General features: G+C 37.7%; 1 protein-coding gene across 2 annotated transcripts; it reads right to left on the bottom strand.

Annotated features, from left to right (window-relative positions):
• Positions 1 to 11,971: 11,971 nt before the first annotated feature.
• LOC143580487 (nucleobase-ascorbate transporter 3-like) lies at positions 11,972 to 15,785 on the bottom strand. Of its 2 annotated transcripts, XM_077063492.1 has the most exons (14): positions 15,305 to 15,777; positions 14,575 to 14,672; positions 14,298 to 14,474; positions 14,124 to 14,224; positions 13,959 to 14,034; positions 13,809 to 13,868; positions 13,536 to 13,720; positions 13,336 to 13,432; positions 13,024 to 13,110; positions 12,873 to 12,931; positions 12,700 to 12,791; positions 12,538 to 12,615; positions 12,302 to 12,465; positions 11,974 to 12,207 (listed from the first exon to the last, which is right to left on the bottom strand). In XM_077063492.1, exons 1-14 carry the CDS (start codon positions 15,453 to 15,455, stop codon positions 11,989 to 11,991), a joined length of 1,644 nt encoding a protein of 547 aa, XP_076919607.1. In that variant the 5' UTR covers positions 15,456 to 15,777; the 3' UTR covers positions 11,974 to 11,988. The 2 variants fall into 2 exon arrangements, with proteins under 2 accessions (XP_076919608.1, XP_076919607.1); XM_077063493.1 differs by lacking the exon at positions 12,538 to 12,615 and having other exon boundaries at positions 11,972 to 12,207; positions 15,305 to 15,785.
• Positions 15,786 to 22,521: the final 6,736 nt, after the last annotated feature.

Raw genomic sequence — 22,521 nt, 5'->3', positions numbered from 1 at the left:
GTTAAACCAATAACTTCTTATTTATAGGTTAACTTTCGCTTGTTTAAAAGTTGGATCTTACGTTATCCTTCAACACACCTCTTACAAGCGAGTAATCTCGTACCTAATCCCCTTTTATTTTTAACGCTTTGAGATGTTCATGTGTTCGTACAACTTGAGTCTTAAACTTGTTTATGAAATTATGTGCGCAAAACCCATGTGTTATGGACGTTTACTAGTGTTGTATATTTGTATGTGTTGATCATTAACCGCTTTGATCGGCCTATTCCGAAGTTTTCATGGATCCATTAGATGAACACGGGAGACCTATCGTTACGATTTTTTCTTGGTTTCTTTGCACATACACGAATGATTATTTGTTTTTGCTCGATTTGGAGCACGTTATGAACTATGAGCTATGATCTATTTAGGCTTGATCACAATCTGTTTACACACTATGTTGAACACCAGTTATACACATGTTGCGCGCAGTGCTTTATTATCTATTTATATCTATTTAACTTGATTTCTCACCGACACGCAAGTGTTGACGTTTTATTTTAACACATGTTCAGGTTTGCTGTAGCTGCTTTTGGAACTCGAGGACACGTAGGATGTTTTCTTTTACTTTGGACCTAGTTTAAAATATAACAAGACAAGTTTATGTATTTGAATATTATGAGTTATATGTGATTTATGTTACTTTATGTCGTGTTATGCGCATGCGCAATGAAATGTATTTATTAAATATTGACACCCAAATAGTGTCACGAGTAATGAAACAATTGGTAGCGCCCCGATGTATAATCCGCCATCGGTCGGGGTGTTACAGATTGGTATCAGAGCTCCGTGACTTTAGGATTAGGTGGTTAGACGTAACGACCTAGAATACCTAAGAGTCCCTTCTCGCGCATGAGAAAATCTCATGATTGCGCGCTAATTGTTAATTACTCGATATTTATAAAATATGCTTGCGCATACGCAGCACATGATTTCATGTTTTATCCGCGATCTTTCGATTTTTATTGTTAAATTTCGATTCGTTTCTTTACTTACATATTCGTTTGTTGTTGGGACTTAACATTGAAAATCCGAAAAGTCATGGTGATACATGAATAGTTGATTTTCAATCCCCATTAACTTTATGTTCTAAAATTGAAGATTTGAAAAGTCATGGTGATACATGAATTGTCAACCTCCAATACTCATTTACTCGTATATTTTAAATTGAAGATTTGAAAAGTCATGGTGATACATGAATTGTCAATCTCCAATACTCATTTACTCGTATATTTTAAATTGAAGATTTGAAAAGTTATGGTGATACATGAATTGTCGATTTTCAATTCGAATTCATTACCTGTATTAAGTTTGCATTTAAATTCATATTTTACTTCAAAATTTGATAGCATTTAACTCTGCGAAACAAGCTTTACAATGATATACTTTGCGCTGAAACGATTTTCCCATACCAAGATATTAACAAAAACTAAAACTTTTATAGAATGCCTCCGATATCTGCTCGCCGTCATCAGAGGAGAGAAGCCTCGCGCAGACGTATGCAGCGTCGTTCCCAGGAAATGGCCGCCGCAATAGCCCAAGCCTTAAATCAAAATAATACCAACCCCTCCGGATACAACATTAAGTCCTTTAATGCGGGTAACCCTCCGAAATTCACAGGGCTCGAAGGAGCCACCGTAATGCTCCAATGGCTCGAGAAAATTGAGAACACCTTCCTCCATACCCATTGCCCTCCAGACCGACGAACCTTATACGCCTCAAGTGTCCTGGAATCAAGAGCGCTTACGTGGTGGAACGGAGTAGCTCACGCGCGTGGCGCAGAGGCTGCTTCTAGCATGCTCTGGGAGGAATTCAAGGATCTTTTGACTCGAGAATTCTGCCCTCCCAACGAAGTAAAGCGCCTTGAGGAGGAATTTTGGAACTTGAAACAGTACAGTGGCGAAGCGCGCGAGTACGCTACGCGCTTTCACGAACTGAGTTTGCTTGTCCCGCACCTAGTTACCCCTTCCCGCCGCGCCATCGAAAAGTTTCTTGGGGGTCTCCCCATGGAAATTCAAGATTCTGTATGGGCCAGGAACCCAGTAACCCTCTCTGACGCCATCGAGTTGGCCGCTGTGCTCAGCGACAACCATGTCAGGGCAGGAACCCTGTTCCTGCGGGGAGCCGAGAAGACCAAACTCACCAAGACTGTCCCAGAACCAACAGAAACCAAGCCAGAACCCTCAAACCGTAACAACCTCAAACGCAGGCGCAAACATCAAGCCTACGCGCTTACCAACCCGCTCATCGTCCAGCAACCCGCCTACCAACCTCCAGTATACGCTCCTAACCCACTGTCAACCTACCCAACACCCCCTGTAGTCCATAACTATGCCTTAACCAATTCCACACTCCCTGCCCCGTCAACTAAGAAACCTTACACAGGAAACCAACCCTTTTGCCCAACCTGTAAACTTCATCACCCAGCTCAAACCCCGTGTCGGCAATGCAACCAATGTGGCCGTATTGGTCACACTGTTGAGTACTGTAGAGTCCTTCCCGCCAACCCAATCGCTCAAACACCACCAACCTACCCGCAAAACCCACAATCAACATACCAAAATCCACGACCCAGGTCGTGCTATAACTGCGGTGACCCCAGTCATTTCCGGAACGCGTGCCCGAGACTGCAAGTACAAATTACACAAGCTAATCCGGTTAACCAAATTTCAAACCAAGTGGCGCGCGGACGAGCTTTTAATATAACCGCGCACCAAGCGCAAGCGAATAATGACGTGGTTAATGGTAATTTTTACTTAACGGACAATATGCATCTATACTTTTTGATACTGGCGCCGATAGGAGTTTTATTTCTCGCGCATTTGAACAAAAACTTGCGCGACCGCGAATAAACTTAAACGAAAACTTTACAGTTGAAATGGCTAACGGTGAAACAATTATAATAAACTCCGTGATCAAAGATTGCACGCTTAACCTTAATGAACATGATTTTCTAATCAACCTCATCCCCATGCCTCTTGGAAGTTTTGATGTTATTATTGGTATGGACTGGCTCTCGCAAAATCGCGCCGAAGTAATCTGCGCCAAGAAATTGATTCGCATTCCTCGGGAAAATGGTCAAGATCTTCATATCTACGGCGAGAAACCATCTAACGGTCTTAAACTTATGTCATGCACTGAAGCCCGAAGACTTTTACGAAAGAAATGTGTCGCGTTCTTAGCTCATGTGGTCAAACCCGATGAAGGAAAGAAGAAACTTCATGAAATCCCCATCGTGCGTGACTTTCCTGAAGTCTTTCCCGAAGATCTTTCTGGTTTACCTCCCGCTCGGGAAGTCGAGTTTCGTGTTGATCTTGTTCCTGGTGCATCCCCCGTAGCCAAATCTCCTTATCGACTTGCACCCACTGAAATGCAAGAATTAGCAAGTCAACTTCAAGAGTTGACCGACAAAGGATTCATTCGCCCTAGCTCTTCGCCGTGGGGTGTTCCGGTTTTATTCGTTAAAAAGAAAGACGGTTCGTTTCGCATGTGTATCGATTACCGCGAGCTGAACAAGCTCACCATTAAGAACCGGTACCCCTTACCGCGTATTGACGACCTCTTTGACCAACTCCAAGGTGCCTCTTGTTTCTCCAAAATCGATCTCCGTTCTGGCTATCACCAGTTGCGTATCCGTGAAGAAGATATTCCCAAAACTGCCTTTCGAACCCGCTACGGTCATTTTGAATTCTTGGTCATGCCCTTCGGTTTAACCAACGCACCCGCTGTCTTCATGGATCTAATGAACCGGGTGTGTAGGCCTTTCTTGGACAAATTCGTGATCGTGTTTATCGATGACGTTCTGATATATTCCAAAACCATGGCCGAGCATGAACAACATCTTCTGTTAGTGTTGCAAAAGCTTCGAACCGAACAACTCTATGCCAAACTCTCCAAGTGTGAGTTTTGGTCTGACGAAGTACAGTTTCTTGGTCATGTTGTAAACAAGATGGGTATTCATGTCGACCCATCCAAAGTTGAAGCAATCAAGCACTGGATTGCACCGACCACTCCTACCGAAATCCGTTCCTTTTTGGGCTTAGCTGGTTACTACCGGCGATTCATTTCGAACTTCTCAAAAATCGCCTTGCCTTTAACAGCATTAACGTGCAAAGGCAAACCGTATATTTGGGGCTCGAAGCAAGAAGAAGCCTTTCAAACGCTCAAGCGAAAGTTATGCGAAGCTCCTGTTCTAACGTTACCAGAGGGTACTGACGACCTCGTCGTTTATTGTGATGCCTCCAACCAAGGTCTCGGTTGTGTACTTATGCAACGAGGCAAAGTTATCGCTTACGCGTCAAGGCAACTCAAAATTCATGAAAAGAATTATACGACTCACGACCTCGAACTTGGTGCAGTTGTATTTGCCTTAAAAATCTGGAGACACTACCTCTATGGTACTAAGTGCATCATTTACACCGACCATAAAAGCCTTCAGCACATTTTTGATCAAAAGGAACTTAACATGAGACAACGCCGATGGAACGAACTCATCAGCGATTACGATTGTGAGATCCGATATCACCCTGGAAAGGCTAATGTGGTAGCCGATGCACTCAGCCGTAAACCCAGTCAACTCAACTGCATTTTGCCGCACACGCAGCTTCACTTCGCGCCGATCCTAAGCAATCTTGAATCGCGCGTTCGCGACGCGCAGCGCGCATCGATCAGCCAAGGCAACCTACGCGCCGAGTTAGCGTGTGGTGCGGAAGCACATCTAGTCCCTAACCTGAATGGAACTCTCTGTTATCTCAATCGCATCTGGATTCCCAATGATGAGATTCTTCGCACTGACATACTGTGTGAAGCGCACAAAACTCGGTATTCCATTCATCCCGGCGCTGACAAAATGTACAAGGATTTGCGCCTTACTTATTGGTGGCCCGGTATGAAAAAGGATATTGCTGTGTTCGTAGCTAAATGCCTAACTTGTTCTAAGGTAAAAGCTGAACATCAACGCCCATCTGGTTTGCTCGAACAACCAGAAATTCCTACGTGGAAATGGGAAAGTATAGCAATGGACTTTATCACCAAGTTACCCTTGACCGCAAGCAAACATGATAGCATTTGGGTAATAGTGGATCGATTGACCAAGTCTGCCCACTTTCTGCCCATTCGTGAAACCTACCGTGTTGAACAACTTGCGCATCTTTATGTCAAAGAAATTGTTTGCCGTCATGGTACTCCCTTGAGCATAATATCCGATCGCGATGGCCGTTTTATATCTCACTTTTGGAAATCTCTCCAATCTGCGTTAGGAACTCGTTTGGACATGAGTACTGCATATCATCCTCAGACTGACGGACAGTCTGAGCGAACCATCCAAACCCTTGAGGATATGCTTCGATCTTGTGTTCTTGATTTTGGAGGTAATTGGGATTCACACCTACCTCTGATCGAGTTCTCTTATAATAACAGCTACCATTCCAGCATCGGTATGGCCCCATTTGAAGCACTTTACGGTCGAAAGTGCCGTTCACCGATTTGTTGGAACGAAGTGGGTGAAGTTCAAATCACAGGACCCGAACTAGTTCAAGAGACAACCGATAAAATCGCCAAGGTCCGTGATCATCTGCTGACTGCCAGAAGCCGACAGAAGAGTTACGCAGATCGCAGGCGGAAGCCTCTCGAATTTTTAGTTGGTGATCTTGTTCTCCTCAAAGTGTCGCCCTGGAAGGGTGTTGTCCGCTTTGGGAAGAAAGGTAAGCTTGCACCTCGTTATGTTGGTCCGTTCAAGATTCTCGCGAGAGTGGGAAAAGTTGCCTACAAACTGGACCTGCCGCCCGCGCTCAGCAATGTGCATCCAACGTTCCATGTATCCAATCTCAAGAAATGTTTAGCTGACGAGAACCTCCACATACCACTTGATGAAGTTCAAGTTGATGAGTCTATGCATTTCGTTGAGAAGCCTGTTGAGATTATGGATCGCGAGGTGAAGCAAACCAAGCGCAGTCGCATCCCTATTGTTAAAGTTCGCTGGCAGTCCAAGCGCGGAGCCGAGTTCACTTGGGAAAGGGAAGATCAATTGAAGATCAAGTACCCGCACCTTTTCTCTGCGCCTCCTACTTCGAGATAAATTTCGGGACGAAATTTCTTAAAGTAGGGGAGACTGTGACAACTGCCCATATCCGACCCGACCCAGGTACCCGTTTTCGGATCCGATTCTAAGTTTTAAAATTTGATTATAATCTTTATAAATTTATTATATATATATATTTATATTACTAATAATAATAATGATAATAATAATAATTCCTTTACGCCGTCCCGCCCCTTCTTCTCTCTTGTCGCCGTCCCGCCCCTTTTTCTCTCTTGTCGCCGTCCCGCCCCTCTGCTTAACCCTTAAGCCTTGAACCCCTTTTTCTCTTAACTCTTTGCTTGTCCTTTGGTTCTTCCCGCCTAAGGATGTCTGCGCAGCTCCACGCGCCAGACTCCTTACAAGGAAGCCTGCGTGAAGACCAGCTGTTCCTGCGATACGCGAGACGAACTGTTCCCGCGGCGCGCTAAGAATTGTAGTTCTTCCTGCGGCGCGCAAAGGATTGTAGTTCTTCCCGCGGCGCGCTAAGGATCGTAGTTCTTCCCGCGGCGCGCTAAGGATCGTAGTTCTTCCCGCGGCGCGCTAAGGTTTGTTCTGTCTACCTTCGCCCTCGCGCTCTTTAGCCTTCTCGCGCTAGACACTTAAGTCTTTACTCCAGTTTAAGCCAGCCTGTATGCTTTTGAAATATCTTATTTTCTGTGCTATACCTACCAAGGTATGGGCACAGTAGGCCAGATCTGACATCGGTCCGAAAGGTCACTTTCGGCGCAGCTTGCTTACCAACCCTCTTGGTTGTCAGAAAAAGTAACTGGCACAATCTTTTAAAATCTTCTTTTTCTTGTCTTATACAGTACTTTGTCTGACCCCTCCCATGCTATGAACAGTAACCTGTCAGCCTTCCCCATCCCCTGTAGCTGCCACCATATCTTTTGCTTGTAATATCTTTTGCTTTTGATATCTTTTGCTTTGATTTGATAAGATCTTTTCCCCAATTCGAGGGATGTGTTCCCTAGGGTTTTCCTATAAATAAAACTATTTTCTTTGATAATAACACTACACTCTAACACTTAAACTCTCCCCAAAATCCTTCTCCCTTACTCTCTGCCGAAGATCTTCAGCAACTCCTCCACTCCCCTCTTTGCAATCCGTCTTCTCTTCTTTTCTGCCCAGAAACCTCGGTAAATATATAATTTGCTTAAGTAACTTGCATAAAAACCAATCGTTAAACCAATAACTTCTTATTTATAGGTTAACTTTCGCTTGTTTAAAAGTTGGATCTTACGTTATCCTTCAACACACCTCTTACAAGCGAGTAATCTCGTACCTAATCCCCTTTTATTTTTAACGCTTTGGGATGTTCATGTGTTCGTACAACTTGAGTCTTAAACTTGTTTATGAAATTATGTGCGCAAAACCCATGTGTTATGGACGTTTACTAGTGTTGTATATTTGTATGTGTTGATCATTAACCGCTTTGATCGGCCTATTCCGAAGTTTTCATGGATCCATTAGATGAACACGGGAGACCTATCGTTACGATTTTTTCTTGGTTTCTTTGCACATACACGAATGATTATTTGTTTTTGCTCGATTTGGAGCACGTTATGAACTATGAGCTATGATCTATTTAGGCTTGATCACAATCTGTTTACACACTATGTTGAACACCAGTTATACACATGTTGCGCGTAGTGCTTTATTATCTATTTATATCTATTTAACTTGATTTCTCACCGACACGCAAGTGTTAACGTTTTATTTTAACACATGTTCAGGTTTGCTGTAGCTGCTTTTGGAACTCGAGGACACGTAGGATGTTTTCTTTTACTTTGGACCTAGTTTAAAATATAACAAGACAAGTTTATGTATTTGAATATTATGAGTTATATGTGATTTATGTTACTTTATGTCGTGTTATGCGCATGCGCAATGAAATGTATTTATTAAATATTGACACCCAAATAGTGTCACGAGTAATGAAACAATTGGTAGCGCCCCGATGTATAATCCGCCATCGGTCGGGGTGTTACACCAACCAATAATATTATGACGTGTGGCAGAGAGAGAAACTGGATAAGGGGGGTGTTGGAGCCCCTGGCCCTGGTGTGGAGGGGCTCCAGTAGGGGCTCCAGCGAATTTTTTTTTATTTTTTTATAAATATATTCAAACAACGTATTATTAAAAAAACTCATAAATTATTAAAAAAAACACACATTAATAAAAAAACACATTAATATCTAAAAATAAAATAAAAATTAAAGTACTAAAAAATAACATTATTCTTATTCTTCGGCTTGGTCTTCTTCGATCAACCTCTTTCGGATACGTTCCTTTTGCTTTTCCATTAGCATTTGATCGACCGGATTTAGGTTACTGAAGTCTCTAGTAAGAAAGTCCAAATCTCTCATTCGACTTTTTTCCCTTTTGTCATTAGAGACCACCTCCATGGTTTTGTTGAATTTATTGAGGGATTCAACAAGATTGGCGATGTTTACGGCTTCCCCCTCAGCCGGTTTTTTCCCCTTGGCGTCCCTTCCCAATGGCCGCCTCCTCGGCGGTGAAGACGTTTCCTCCTCTGCAATGTTTAGGTCGAATCCAACGCGGTAATCCGACCGGTTGAAGTGCTATACGCTCCAGACGAACTAGTTTTAGTCCGTTTCGCCCTTACTTCCGCATCAAAGTCCGGCGCCACCAACTCAACCCACTTGGAACACCTTTTCAACCTCTCCCACAACAATAAATCGTCCCACGTCTTCACCATCCCATACCTCCGCAAACACTCCTGCTTCCACTCTTCGACCGTGAAATTGTAAACCGCCAAATCATCACTGCCACTTGGTCTCATACGACCGCTGTTCCTGTTGAAAAGATTAGTAAACAAGCCGACAAATTTTCTGATTTCGGACCACCGACCCGAAATCATATCGGCGTTCCGCTCTGTACTCCCAACGAGCATGTAGAACGTCTCCCTAACCTTTGTCCAAAAAATCTTGCTCTTTTGGTAGTCGGCTGCAAAATGAATAAATAAATTAGATTTCCATTTAACTTTTTTATTTAACTTTTTTATTAAAAATCATTTTTAAAAATGTTAAAACAATTACCGCAACGCCGATCCTCAGAAATGACTATCCAAGCCCGACACAAGGCTTCCTTCTCATCCGATGACCACGGAGTGGCTTTCCGTTTCGTCCTCGGAGTCGAAGCCGGTCCCGACCCGTCCGTTGCAACTTGTTTTTTCCGGTGGACGCGTCTTTTTGGTCCCGTAGCTTCACCGTGTGATTCTTGTGTCTCTGGAACAACAAAGTTAGGAGACGGTTGTGTGTTGGATGGTTGAAAGCCGGATGATTCTTGCGGCTCCGAATAAAACATCGGTTGGTGCGGTGACGACCATAAATCATCGTCAAGATAATCTGAATCAAGGTTTGGGTACCAATTTCCAGCCATTTTTTTAAAAAAAAGTTGAGAAGATGAATTGATTTTGGGTGAAGGTTTGAAGTTTTGGTATAAAAATGGGTGAAATGGGGTATAATTATATAGGAAAAATAAATTTTTTTTTGGGTTTGTTCGGCTCCCAACGGTCAAAAAACCCTCAAATCCCGTGCAGCCCTCTCTCTTCTCCCGCTAACCGGCTCACGCCTGCATTGTTTTTCGCGTTAGCGCCCCGTTAGCGCCCCCGCTAGCGCCTGGTGGTGTGGTGTTAGCGCCTGGGGACGCGAGCGGAGGGGCTCTAGCGCCCCCGTTGAAGCCCCACACCCCTCAGTCTAATCTACTATTTTAATGTTTTGAAAAAATATAAAGAAAGAATAATAAGTACTTGACATAAAAGTTAAAAGTCATGATTTTTATTCAACCAACCATTTGCTCACACATGTCGACCCTCTTTTCGCCGTAATCGGTACATACGTTATTTTCATGTCATGTCATCATATGTATAATAATATATATCATGCACTTCAAATCGGTTTTGAATTCAATAATTGATCATATCAATTCATACTCTTCAGTTTTAACTGTTTAAATTATAGAACCGTCCATTTAAATAAAAAGGATCGTTTAATATATATTTTTTTCTTATTTTTGGACGGCTAATGTTACATTACCCTTACCAACTCATCAACTTAAACATAAACTACTTCTTGCTAGAGAATGAACCCAAAACCGACCACCTGAGAGGCTTGAAGGGTTAATATATAGTTCATAAGTGAAAGGGCTAAATGGTTAAACCGAGAAATAAAAGGGTTAAAGATTATGAGTCGGTTTCAAAATTAAGGGGAATGTTGAAAGTTAATCTTGAAAGAAGTTAAAAAAAAAGTTAAAGGAGTTAAGTACAAGTTTAGTTAATTAATTAGTATTTTAATGTTTTAAATTATCTAGTTCAATTTAATTAGTAGAGATAATGTTAGTATCTTAATCTTAAATATATATAAATGAAAGCTCCCTAAATTCTCTCAAGCCACCCGATTGTTTTATTCTTAAATGAATGTCTCTCATCCATTTGATCCGAATTCATGGATATGAGTCTCACCAAACCTAGATAACCTTTAAACGGGTTATAACATCTCATTATATTAAAAATTAATCTCATCAAATATTTATCAAATATTTGATAAGAGAAAATCCTATAAAATAAGGATATACTAAAAATTAATATACATTTAAAAAAAAAAGATATTATTTATACTTAAGAAACAATTATATAGTAAAAAATAAATAAATAACCGAGTCAGTCTCACTAAACCCAGATAGTTTTTAAGCCGGGTATAACATCTTATTTATTTATGAAACTCTTTTATCATTAAATCTTAAGTATATTATTAACTTTCTTACAATAAATAAAATTAATTTCTAAAAAAATATTTAAATATTATAAACGAATAATGTAAAACAACATATGAGAATGTAAATAAATTACAATACATGTTACGCACAAAAAAAAGGAAAAACAAAGAAAAAAGGAAAAGAAAAGAAAAACTATAGAATTAACAATCTTAACCTTAAATATATATAAACGATACCTTTAAAAGCTTTCTAGTTGTTTTTTACGTTCTCTCAAGCCACCATATTGTTTTATTTGTGAATAAAGACTTCCCATGCATTTGAACCGAATTCATGGGTATAAGTCTCACCAATCTCAGATAACCTTAAACGTGTTATATCTCATTATATTAAAAATTAATATCACCAAATATCTGATGCAAAAATCCTATAAAATAGAGATATACTAAAAACTAATATCTAATTTTTTAAGAAAATTATATTCTTTATATTAAGAAACAATTGTATAGTAAAAAAAAAATAAGCTAGTCATGGGTCTCACCAAACTCATAGCTTTTAAACAGGTTATACCATCTAATTATTTGTGAAACCCTTTCATCATCAAACCCTAAGTATATTATTAACTTTATTACAATAAATAATATTAAAATCCAAAAAATTATATATAAACATTAGAAACTAAAAATAAAAAATAACCCCGTAATACGAGGGTTAAAAACTAGTTAGATTATAATTAAAGAAGTATTTGAGTAGGATTAGTATGGTTGTTTTAGTATAAATAGACGGTAAGTAATTGTAAGTGTGGTTTTTTCTTTTTTGATAATATTGAAAGAGTCGTGGTGAGTTACCACAAAGTTACCAATGTTCATTTTGCTCGATCTAATTAATTCCAACAAAGTGCACCTACAGCGACAGAATTTGTATATAACAGGAATTTTCATTCCCCGGTTGGGTTTTAAATAATACTAACTTTTGTTTTAACATTTATACAAAGTTGTTTCAAGTATAGAGTTAACTATATACTAATCATATGACAAAAGGCTCAAAAAAGAACTACAAAACGAGCAAACGAACCAACAAACACAATTATCAACGAGTTCAAATCCGGAAGAGTTTGTGACAAACAAAAGTCATGTCTAAAGAAACCTAGTAGGAACATACTCGTTAATCCTAAGAGGAAAGCTATAAAATTCTTCGTTTCTACTATCGCCTTTCTTATGCTGAAATGGATCCCACCATGGGACTCCTCTCTCGTCACGTGCATGGTGCGGGTCTAGTGTATTATCTAATATCATCCCCACTATCAACGCCACCATAGGAGCCGAAGCAAATATTGTGTTCAATGCATCATCAAACTGCCCATGCATCCGTTTCAAGTTAGAAAAACAATAATAATAAAAAGAAGTTCAAAATATGTTAAAAGGTAACCGTTGTGGTCATAATCCATACCCATCCACCACCCGAGTGCACGGGCCCATGACCCGTGTTGCCATTCGTGTTAGCCACGAAATATTGAGGTATTGATATTCCAAGAAATAGAGATAGTCCCATTATGTAGATGTTCCTCATTGAATTATTGTTTGTAAATTGAATAAAAGTGACCCCAACAGCAGCTGTAAGAAAAAAGTTAAGAAATGCCGAAACGGTAAAAAGGTAAAAAAAAGTTAAAAAGGTCAAAAACTCACCTACGAGTCCGTACAAGACACAATAAATGGCCGCAAATATTGGGAGAGGAATCGATGCAAAGAAAGCTCCAAACTTTCCTGAAAAGGTATAACATGTTTTTCGTGTAAGACATAATAAATGAAATAAAAAGAAAGAAAAGATTATTGAAGAATAGTGCACACCGAATATGGAGAAGAAGAACATAAAGATTGTTGATATTTGAACCACTCTTCGACTACCCACATGTGTTAATGCAAGAAGACCAACATTTTCACTGTATTACAAGAATTAAGCGTGTCACAAAGTAAGCATCTTGATTCTTGACGATTGGTAAAATAAAGACGCAAATTCTTACACTGATGCATTTGTGCCAGCGATTGAACCAAATATTCCATCAAGCAGCTGGCCAACACCCTGCAGGATTATTAAGTAAAACAAAAACAATCTATTATTTTTTTTGAGGGGACAAATAATAACTAACAAAGAAATAATGAATGGGTGTGAACCTGTAGACCGATGCTTCGACTGAGAACGTGTGCTGGAGGAGGTGTAGCACCCGCGAAACGTGATGCAGCAATAAAAGTTCCAGTTGACTGCACGAAAAGCAATATTAATATGTAAATATAAAAACCAAATATAAAGTAAACATTATGATGTCTATATAACATTATAACGAAAAAAAACATTGACGTGGCAAAAGGGTCGTCGGGTAACGAGTTAAAATGAGTCTGTTTCAAAATACATATTTTCTTAGTAAAAACCTTTTCCATTTTTTAAAATATTAAATAAATCCTTAATGAGAAAAATATAAAGCATACCTCTACTGTTGTTACAAGAGCAGCTCCCATCATTCCGAAAACATGGCTTGCTCTGAATATAGGTGTGCCCCATTGAAAAGGATACGGGATCTTAATCCTATATACAGTTAACACAAGTTTATTAGAGTTTAAAAAAGGTCAACCAGTTACTTTTTGGAAAACAAGCACTGTAAGCGTTTCTTGGGATATGTAACTTTTACCATGGAGCAGATGACATAAGGTAAGAACGATCAGTCCTGCAACTGCGTTTTGTTGCATCCCCGACATTATTATACGCACCGGCTGCGGTGAGTATGGCTGCAAAAGCCCAAATGAGCGCAATACACACGAGCAATGCAAATCTTTCAAGAATTGGATGTGCAGCTGGATGTAGGCGTTTCATGTACTACATCGTATAAATATGTTAGTAGAAAGTATTTTGACTATAGAAAGTCAAAGTCAAACTTTTGCGATTCCTTTCGGTTAATAGATACCTGTTGAAGGACAACCAAAAACACAAGCATAGGCAAGCCAATTTCGACACATGTTGCCAGCTGTATATAGTAAAAGAGATTAAACGAGTTCACTTATTTAAAAAAAGATAACTTTATGAATAACAAGTTTAATAAATGAACAATATATACCTGTGGAAAACCCCTCCCAAATAGCCCGAGGCCAACTACACATACATAAGGAACAACAATAAGCGGGCTAAGTAGCCTGCACAAACATGAAAACAATTGGCAAAACTTCAACTTTACAGAATAAAATAATATTAAAAAAGAGAGATTGATTAAAGATAATATTACTTCGTGAATTCTCCCCACGCTTGGCTAAATCCAAGAAGCATGTTGATAAACGATGAAATTATCAGGGATCCTTGAATAGCTCTCATAGTGTGCAGAAACCTCTATCATTTACATAATAAAATCACCACTCGTTAAGATAAATAAAACACAACCCGATCAGGAATAGTTATATACCTCGTGCTCAGATGAGAAGTCTTCGTCTCTAAAATCGTTTATGATTGACAAAATGGCTAAAATATAAGCAAACGATGGTCCCATAACCGTAGGAAGCCTAGTACCAAATAACGCTTGCAAAAGAGTATTCAATCCCGACATGAATAGAACTGCCTGAATTACACGAGCCTTATCACCCTGTATAGCCCCAAAGAAACAAACTTTAGTTAAAAATATGATTCAATTTGAACCTTTTGTAAGTGTTCTAAATTTTAGAAGATTATTATTAATGACTCACAGGGTCACCGCCCATTCGAGGAACAAGAATGGAAGTGATCATCACTATGCTTCCAAGCATTACTATGTAGTGTTGGAATCCCAGTATAGCAGTTTGTGCTGCATAATTTCAAACAACCAGATAAAATATACGAGTAATTACAAGAAATACAAAATAAAAAAATTTCCGAATTCCTGAAGTTAGACAGTTTGCATATGATCATTGATATAATTCTTATGTGAAATCCTCTATTTAGAGCTATTTTAGTACTTTATGGAAGGTTTTGTATCATCAAAGCTATGCACTTTATAGCCTCCATTAATGAACACTATAAAGTGCAATTTTAAAAGTAGTTTTTTTTTATATTTTATTAACTAATCTGAAGCTTAAAATTAGTTTGGCTTAATCTAAAAGTCAAACAGGTCAACATCAAACTGTATCTTCATCTTTTCTTCTTTAAGCTTCTGCAATAACTAGCCAAGACTAACAAAAAGTTGCAAATTATAGAATTTCACACAAACAATCAGAATAAAAATCCATTCTTTTTAAAGAAAAAAAGAGGGTTCATAAAAAGATCCAAAAAGGGTAAAAGAAACACACCTTTCAAATCCAAAAAAAGGCAAAAAAATCAAAACTTTAATTAACTTTTTCAAGAAAACTTTTTTTCAAGAAAACCCATAAACAAAAGATTAAAGATTCAAGATTCATAAAGACTATGCATTTATAACTTATTAAAGAGTTTAAAACAAACCCCATGAAGGATTGGAATGGATGCAGTAGTTGAGCTGCAGAAGTTGTTCAGCAGGTGGGTATGCCGGACCTCTGGCGACACCCAGCGGTGGCTGGACGGCGGGTGGCGGTGGTGCCGGAGCTGGTGGCTGTGGGTGGTCGTTTTCCACCATGATCTAGTGAATTTGGAGTCTGAAACTGGAAGTGAAATGAATCTTGAAAGTGTAAGAAGTGTTCAAAGGGTTACTTGGAAAGAAGAGATGAGTAGAGTAAATTACAAGTGATTAAAAAAAGGAATAATAATAATAATAAGTGAAAGTTGGGCGGTGAGGAAAACCAGATCATTAGCATGTTCAAACAATAAAAATAATGTGTCCTGGTAGAGAAATGAGGCATTGTCTGTGGGGATAAGCTCATGACCATACTGCCATGGTTTTGATATTAATGGGTCATGATCTATTATTACTTTTATTATTCTTATACATGATTGGAACAAAGATAGTAGCAAATAAGGAAACTTGGGCTCACATAATTATATTAAAAAAAACACATTTGTCTTTAATATTTAATGTTTTTATAGATATGATAATGAACCGGACATTAGACTGTTTACTGATCATATCTGTTGAATATTATGGGAGGCGGCTAGGGCTAGCCACGCCAACTTGATAGGCACTAAAATGGCTACGCGTTTGCCATTGAGGGATGCCGACCATCTATTCACCAAGCTTCTTGTCAGGAGAAATGGATGCTTTTAACCGTTGTGATTGTCGTTTTCAAGAATGTAGTCGTTGCTACATTAGAGAAAATAATTTAACCTTTATGAAAACCATTAATTTTATAATTTTCACCACGCAAACCTTCTACCAACACTCTCCATAATTTTCACCACGCAAACCTTCTACCAACACTCTCCGTAATTTTCATTATCTAGTCTTATTTTCTTATTTAAAACATGAACCTAAAAGACTAAAACATAAAATTTAACCTTTATGAAAACCCATTTATTTTATCGTTTTCATCACACAAACTTTCTACCAACTCTTTTTATATTCTTCATTCTCTCGTCTTATTTTCTTATTTAAAACATGAATCTAAAAAACTACAGCATAAACGTCTTTGATCTAAACAACCTGTTTTTAATGAACCTTCTTATAAGCAACTAGGACCCAAATGTAACACCCCAACTAATGATGGATTTTACACCTAGGCGGAACATTGATTGTTCTTAGCTTGTAGGCACTATTAATGTGAATACTATTTAATTTATTTTATTAAATCATCATAATACACAAACATTATTCATTACTAATAACCAAAAAGGTCCAACTAGTTTCAAATCATACTTTGACCTCGAGCATGTTTAAAATAATATATTGTCATTAATTAAGTTGGTGAGAATTCATAAGTTTGTATATATATAATAGAGAAAATTCCAATTTGCCTCCCTGCGATATATCGTCGGGACACAGAATAGCCACTGAAAACTAATTTGCGCATTTTGCGCACCTGTATTTCTCCGGCGGGTTCTTCTGACTCCTACCGTCAGTTGACTTACCGTTGACTCGTTAAAAATAAGCAAAATTACTATGTTACCCTTGCACCAGAATTATTAATACTCTCCTCCTCTTTCCCCGTATTATTTATGGCTGTCGTTTCCCGTATTATCTCCGGCTTGCTCCGTTCTTCATCGATTAACACCGGATGTCTCAATCCAAGTCTAGTCGATACTCCTCGGGGTCACCTTCCAAGCCTTCTCGTGTAGACGACTGTTGTGTGAGATGCCCATGTGGTGCCGGGACATGTTACCGGATATCCAGGACCGATGCAAACCCGGGTCGTCGATTCTTATGCTGTGTAAGTGTTTAATTACTCACGAATTAGGGTTCTAGTCTGTTAATCGATGATGATTCCAGCTGTCGTTTGTCTTAGGTCAATTTTAGGGGTAATTATTCTAGTCTGTGAATCAAATTAGGGTTGTTTGTTTGTTTATATATTTAGTCTGTTACAGAAGGGGAGCCGCGGATGGCTAAAATGGGCTGATGATCCCACATGCCCTAGTTCTGAAAAGGTAATTCAAGCAATGATGAAGATGATGAACAAGAAAGATGAGTGTGCAAGAATGAAAACCAAAGAAGTAACAAGCTTGAAGATGTTGCTAGGAATTAGTTGGTTTTTGTTCTTTGTTTATGTTTGGGTTTATTGATTAGTTGTTAACATTGTATTTTTAGTATTGGATAATGTAATCTTTGTTGTTGTTAATGTAGTTTATGTTAAATGTTTAGAGTTTCTTGTTTCATATATTTACTTTAAATCTTTGTTCCACATTATCAGTCATGTTGCAGCCATGATGAAACTGAGAAGGATGAAAATGAGAATGTTGAGTTTGGGAAGGATGTACCACACCATATTGTAACTTACCAAGTATTCCAACCAATAAACTTTTACAAAATTTAGAAACTTGAATGTCATCGCCGTAAGTTATTTTCCCCCCTTCGTATCTTCGCTGCCCCTCGTTAGTGAAATACCCTCCATGGAAAAGTTTTATGGTGAACGCATGTGAGTAATTTTCACCTATAACAACCGATGCTCAGCCCGTTAACAACAATCAATAAAAAAACGAAAATGTTGTGCAGACAGTAAAAAGTAAACGTTACCATATCAGGTCGTCCGGGTCACAATCATCACTGTCCTCCTAATAGAATACGAACCCGCCATTGCGACTTGTGAAGATGTTAAGTACGATTAGAAAAATCCAGGGGTTCAGGATGTAAGATTGGCAACGAATTGAATTTCTGGTGAAAAATGCCCTAATTCGGGGGTTATAATGGTTCAGGGGAGAAAAAATGTGCAAAGACGACTTTACCCTTCACCTTTAACGGTCAACGGTAAGTCAACTGACGGTAGGAGTCAGAAGAACCCGCTGGAGAAATACAGGTGCGCAAAATGAGCAAATTAGTTTTCAGTGGCTATTCCGTGTCCCAACGATATATCACAGGGAGGCAAATTGGAATTTTCTCTATATAATATGTAAAGAAAACAATTCACCATGATGTACTATTTCAAGATAATGTAAATGGAAAATCAATAGATGAAAATTCATGTACTTTTTTACGCAAAGCTAAATTACTAAAGAAATGAATCTCTTTTCAACATAAAGTCAAATTATTAGGAGGCGCCACCCGCAAGTAAGTCCCGTCGGACCCTCTTACTTAGAGTATGTGTAGTCTCTTCCACTATAAACATATGCGGATTTAGCCTTATGTTAGGATGGGCCAAGGCCCATCGTAAGTTTATTGTTGGGTAAGCAATTCTTCACCAAGTATATATATTTTTTAAACATTTTAGCTAAAGGCCCACCGTAGTTTTGTAAGTGGGTGTTTGTAAAATTGGGTAATTCTATGATGGCCCGGAATGTATTAAAGAAAGTTATCAATGTTTTTAACTTTGACTTCTTTGTTATATTGAATAGAATTTGAATCTTACCAAGAACATAACATTACGTTTTCTAACCATCCATGCATTGGCTATTACAATTTACTTTATTATAGGATAACTACTAGCTTTCGAATACGTGTATTACATGAGTTTTTTCAAATGATCGAAATTTAGGTATTTAATCATACGTATTTGTGGATTTTCTTTTGAATTTATAGATTAGTTTTAATATTATCACACACACGTACTTCAAATGATACATTTAAATTTTAAATTTTTCTAAGATTGAAATAATGTTTTAAGGTGGCATAAAATCAGATTTTGGTGATTACCTAAACATATTAAAAATGTATATGATCAAATACGAATGTAAGTTAAATAGTGTTTTACAAATTGTAAGATTATAATTATAAATTTTGTAATTATTCAATGGAATTTGAAGTATACACATAATTAACTAGCTATTATAAACATAAGTCACTAATTATTATACGATAATAGTTTGTAAATCATTACTTAACCAATTTAATAATTTACTGTTTGATTTTAAACTTATTATAGATATTCAATGGTTTATATGTTTTTTAAAAAGCCAAACATTATATTTTTAATAGTAAAATTAGAGGTAACTAGTGTTATACCCGGCGTGTTGCGCCGGACAGGTTGGTAAACCCGGACGGATAAACTAAAACGTTGTTGGTCCCTAACGTTGAGGCGGTAAGTCGACATAAATTCAGTCGGTTTCTGTTAAGTATGTCATGATACCGGAAATAAAAACAAAAAATAAAACAAAAACATATAAAATTTGAGGTGTGATCAATTGAGTGGCGCAGTCGGTAACACTTGGGCGTTGGAAATATTTGCGCGTTGTCAATCCCGAAAATTGAGGCGGTGAGTGTACGCAAATTCGGCTGATTTTCCGTCACATTGGTTACGAAATCGAAATTAAAACAACATGCAGTGAGTCTACGCGAATTCGTTCGGTTTTCGTGATGTTTATCATAGTACGGAACTAAAATAAAAAAAACAAAATTCAAGGACTAATACGGTGCCGCCAAGTGGCCCAATCAACACTTAGTGGCACCAAAATTTATAATTTCTATATATAATAGGGGCAACTCTATAAAATATTAACCAAGTTTTGAAATTGTTCCAATCAAGTCACTAATAAAATCTTTTGTTCCAATCAGGTCACTAAAGTTTTCTTTTTGTTCTAATCTTAGATATTTTACCTGGATAGCAGGTCATGTAGGTTTTTTTATTTTTAAATAGTTTAACATTGCAAAATATTTTCAAAAGTTGAGAAAAATAATTTTTAAATTGCGAAAAATTTGCAAAAACAAAAAAAAAACAAATGATTTTTTTTTGTTGCAATTTTTCACAATTAAAATATTTTTTTTTACCAATTTTTATTAATTTCTTCAACTTTTAAAAAATATTTTGCAATGTCAAACTAATCAAAAGTTAAAGAAAAAAAACTACAAACCTGCTATTCAGGTAAACGATATAGGATTAGAACAAAAAATAAATTTTAGTGACCTGATTGGAACAAAAGATTTTATGAGTTACTTATTTGGAATAATTTGAAAACTTGGTTGCTATTATTGTGACAATCGTCAATTCCAGGTTAACTCCGTTAACTCAACTCCGTCAATTCAAACTTAAGATCATTGAATCTATAACGCACACTTCATTACATTTAAACTAGGGTTTAAATGACGCTTAACACTTACTACATGTGTAGTCTTTCGGGAGTTGCACCGAAACGCAAACGAGTTGACGCAAATGATTGGTGAATAAACGAAAAACGTCAAAACAATAATTATGTGATAATTATGTGTTAAATTTATGTGTTATGTGATAACATGGTTATAAACGTTAACTCAAGACGTAAACTAGTTATTTAAGTCAGAAAAACAACAATTGAAAGCGGAGGGGCCAAAGTGTAACATAGTATTCTATAAATATATCATTAACAACCAAACCCTAACTTATTATTATTCTTCTCCCTAACCCCGATCGGAAACCCAAGCCCCCTCCCCTTGGCTGCCGTCGACATACACTCACATATACACCATCAATTCAAGCTTGTGATTGAAGAATTAGGTGCTAGGAAGGTATAATCGATTATCCTATACATCCTTATTACTTGATTTTGATGTTTAATGGGTTAATTGAAAACCCTAGCTGCCGATTTCATGTGTACATATAACCAATATGATTGTTGTTGATTTGTTAATGATTTGATAACTAGATTGAATATTGCTACACGTTAATTGTTGTGTCTTTGATTTGAGTTCAAACAAAAACCCTAATCATGTATGTAATGTGTAATTGATGTGCATGGATGGTGTTTATGGAGTCTAGAGTGTTATATGAATGCATGATAGTTCATAGATTGTTAATATGTTGATTTTGGATGCAAACAGTTTCTGGACAGAATGTGTTATTGATGTTTAAGTGACTGTAACGAAGTGTAAATGTGAAAATTGGTTGAGATTATTGGTACTACAGTAAACTAGGTTGAGTCTAGTTTCTATAGAGTATAAATTTGTAATTTTTGGACAAGTAAAGGTTAACTTTTATGATTTTACAAAAACGTTGTGCAAAGCTGAGCTGTTAGACCTGCTGGTAGGTTGTTTTGTAAATGTTATATCTCATGAACTACGAGACCAATTGGGTTGGTTCCACTTCTGGAAGTTGACTTATTGAGTTAGGAACCTAACCCAAGTGGTCTTTCATTTATTGGATTTTTCGTTTAACGGGAATTGCAAATAAAATTCTGTTACGCATGAATTTGATTGTTATGAGTTTGCTGTAATGATTTGATGATTGTGAGAAAACTATGGGGAATAAAAATATAATAAAATATGTTCTGGAAACCTAAGACATATATGCTTCTGTGATGATTTTTGGTAAATTAATTGAGATGCTATGATCAGTGGAATAGTACAATCTTTCAAGTAGAATTTCTGTCTCGGTGAAACTAGCTGCTGAGTTTTTGTGAAAATGCATGAAACATGATACTTGCTAAGTTAATTATCGTGTTTTGACCAAATTGCCCTTGAGGGGAATGATTGCAAGTTAATTATCGTGTTTTGACCAAATTGCCCTTGAGGGGAATGATTGCAAGTTAATTGTCGTGTTTTGACCAAAATGCCCTTACGGGGAATAATAGCTAATTGATTGTAATGATTTGACCAAATTGCCCTCGTGGGGAATAGTTGCTAGTTAATTGTTATGTGTTGACCAGATTGCCCTTACGGGGAGTAATTGCTAGTGATGTACTCTATGAATACGTGAGACGTAAATAATTGCTTACACATGTAACGTATCACAAATACACTTGTTAAAGTCACACACGATTCACAAACGAAACACGAAACATGTTATGTGCATAGGTATTATGTGCCGGGTCTAGAGACTCGATAATATTCCGACACTTAGAAAAATCTCTTTATTGTTTTAGAACGCTAGAGAGAGTTTTTCTGTGACGCGCATCTTGGTGATTTAATTTGGGAATTTCTTCGCAAACAGTGAGTTTCACTTTCCCCTTTTAAACTCTTTAAACGCTTTTCTCTTGGGGGAGATAACATACTCCGAACGCATTTTAGATTTTGTTAATATAGATTATATATCACTTGTAAAGACTAAGTGGCAAACGCGTAAACTAAAGTCCTTTATAACATCGAACCAATATTTGGATAATAGCGAGTCACTGTTGAGTAGCACTACTGGGTTTGACAAACCCCACCCAACGCTAAACTCGATTGGAGGTCGAGCGGGTGTAATCTTGGCTAA

This window comes from Bidens hawaiensis, unplaced genomic scaffold (assembly GCF_021521415.1).
Source record: "Bidens hawaiensis isolate Kalapana, Puna unplaced genomic scaffold, B.hawaiensis_p1.1 tig00030502_1, whole genome shotgun sequence".
Taxonomy (NCBI): domain Eukaryota; kingdom Viridiplantae; phylum Streptophyta; class Magnoliopsida; order Asterales; family Asteraceae; genus Bidens; species Bidens hawaiensis.
Note: the sequence above shows the minus strand (reverse complement) of the source record. Positions and strands in the feature narration are given on the sequence as shown.

Bases quoted from the DNA above. Each gene is read 5' to 3' on its own strand.
- LOC143580487 (XM_077063492.1), bottom strand. From the start codon at position 15,455: ATGGTGGAAAACGACCACCCACAGCCACCAGCTCCGGCACCACCGCCA. The intron at 12,932-13,023 runs GTTCACACCCAT...ATAATCCTGCAG, and splicing joins GTCGAAGCATCGGTCTACAG to GGTGTTGGCCAGCTGCTTGA. The intron at 12,792-12,872 runs GTAAGAATTTGC...CTTGTAATACAG, and splicing joins GCTGGCACAAATGCATCAGT to TGAAAATGTTGGTCTTCTTG.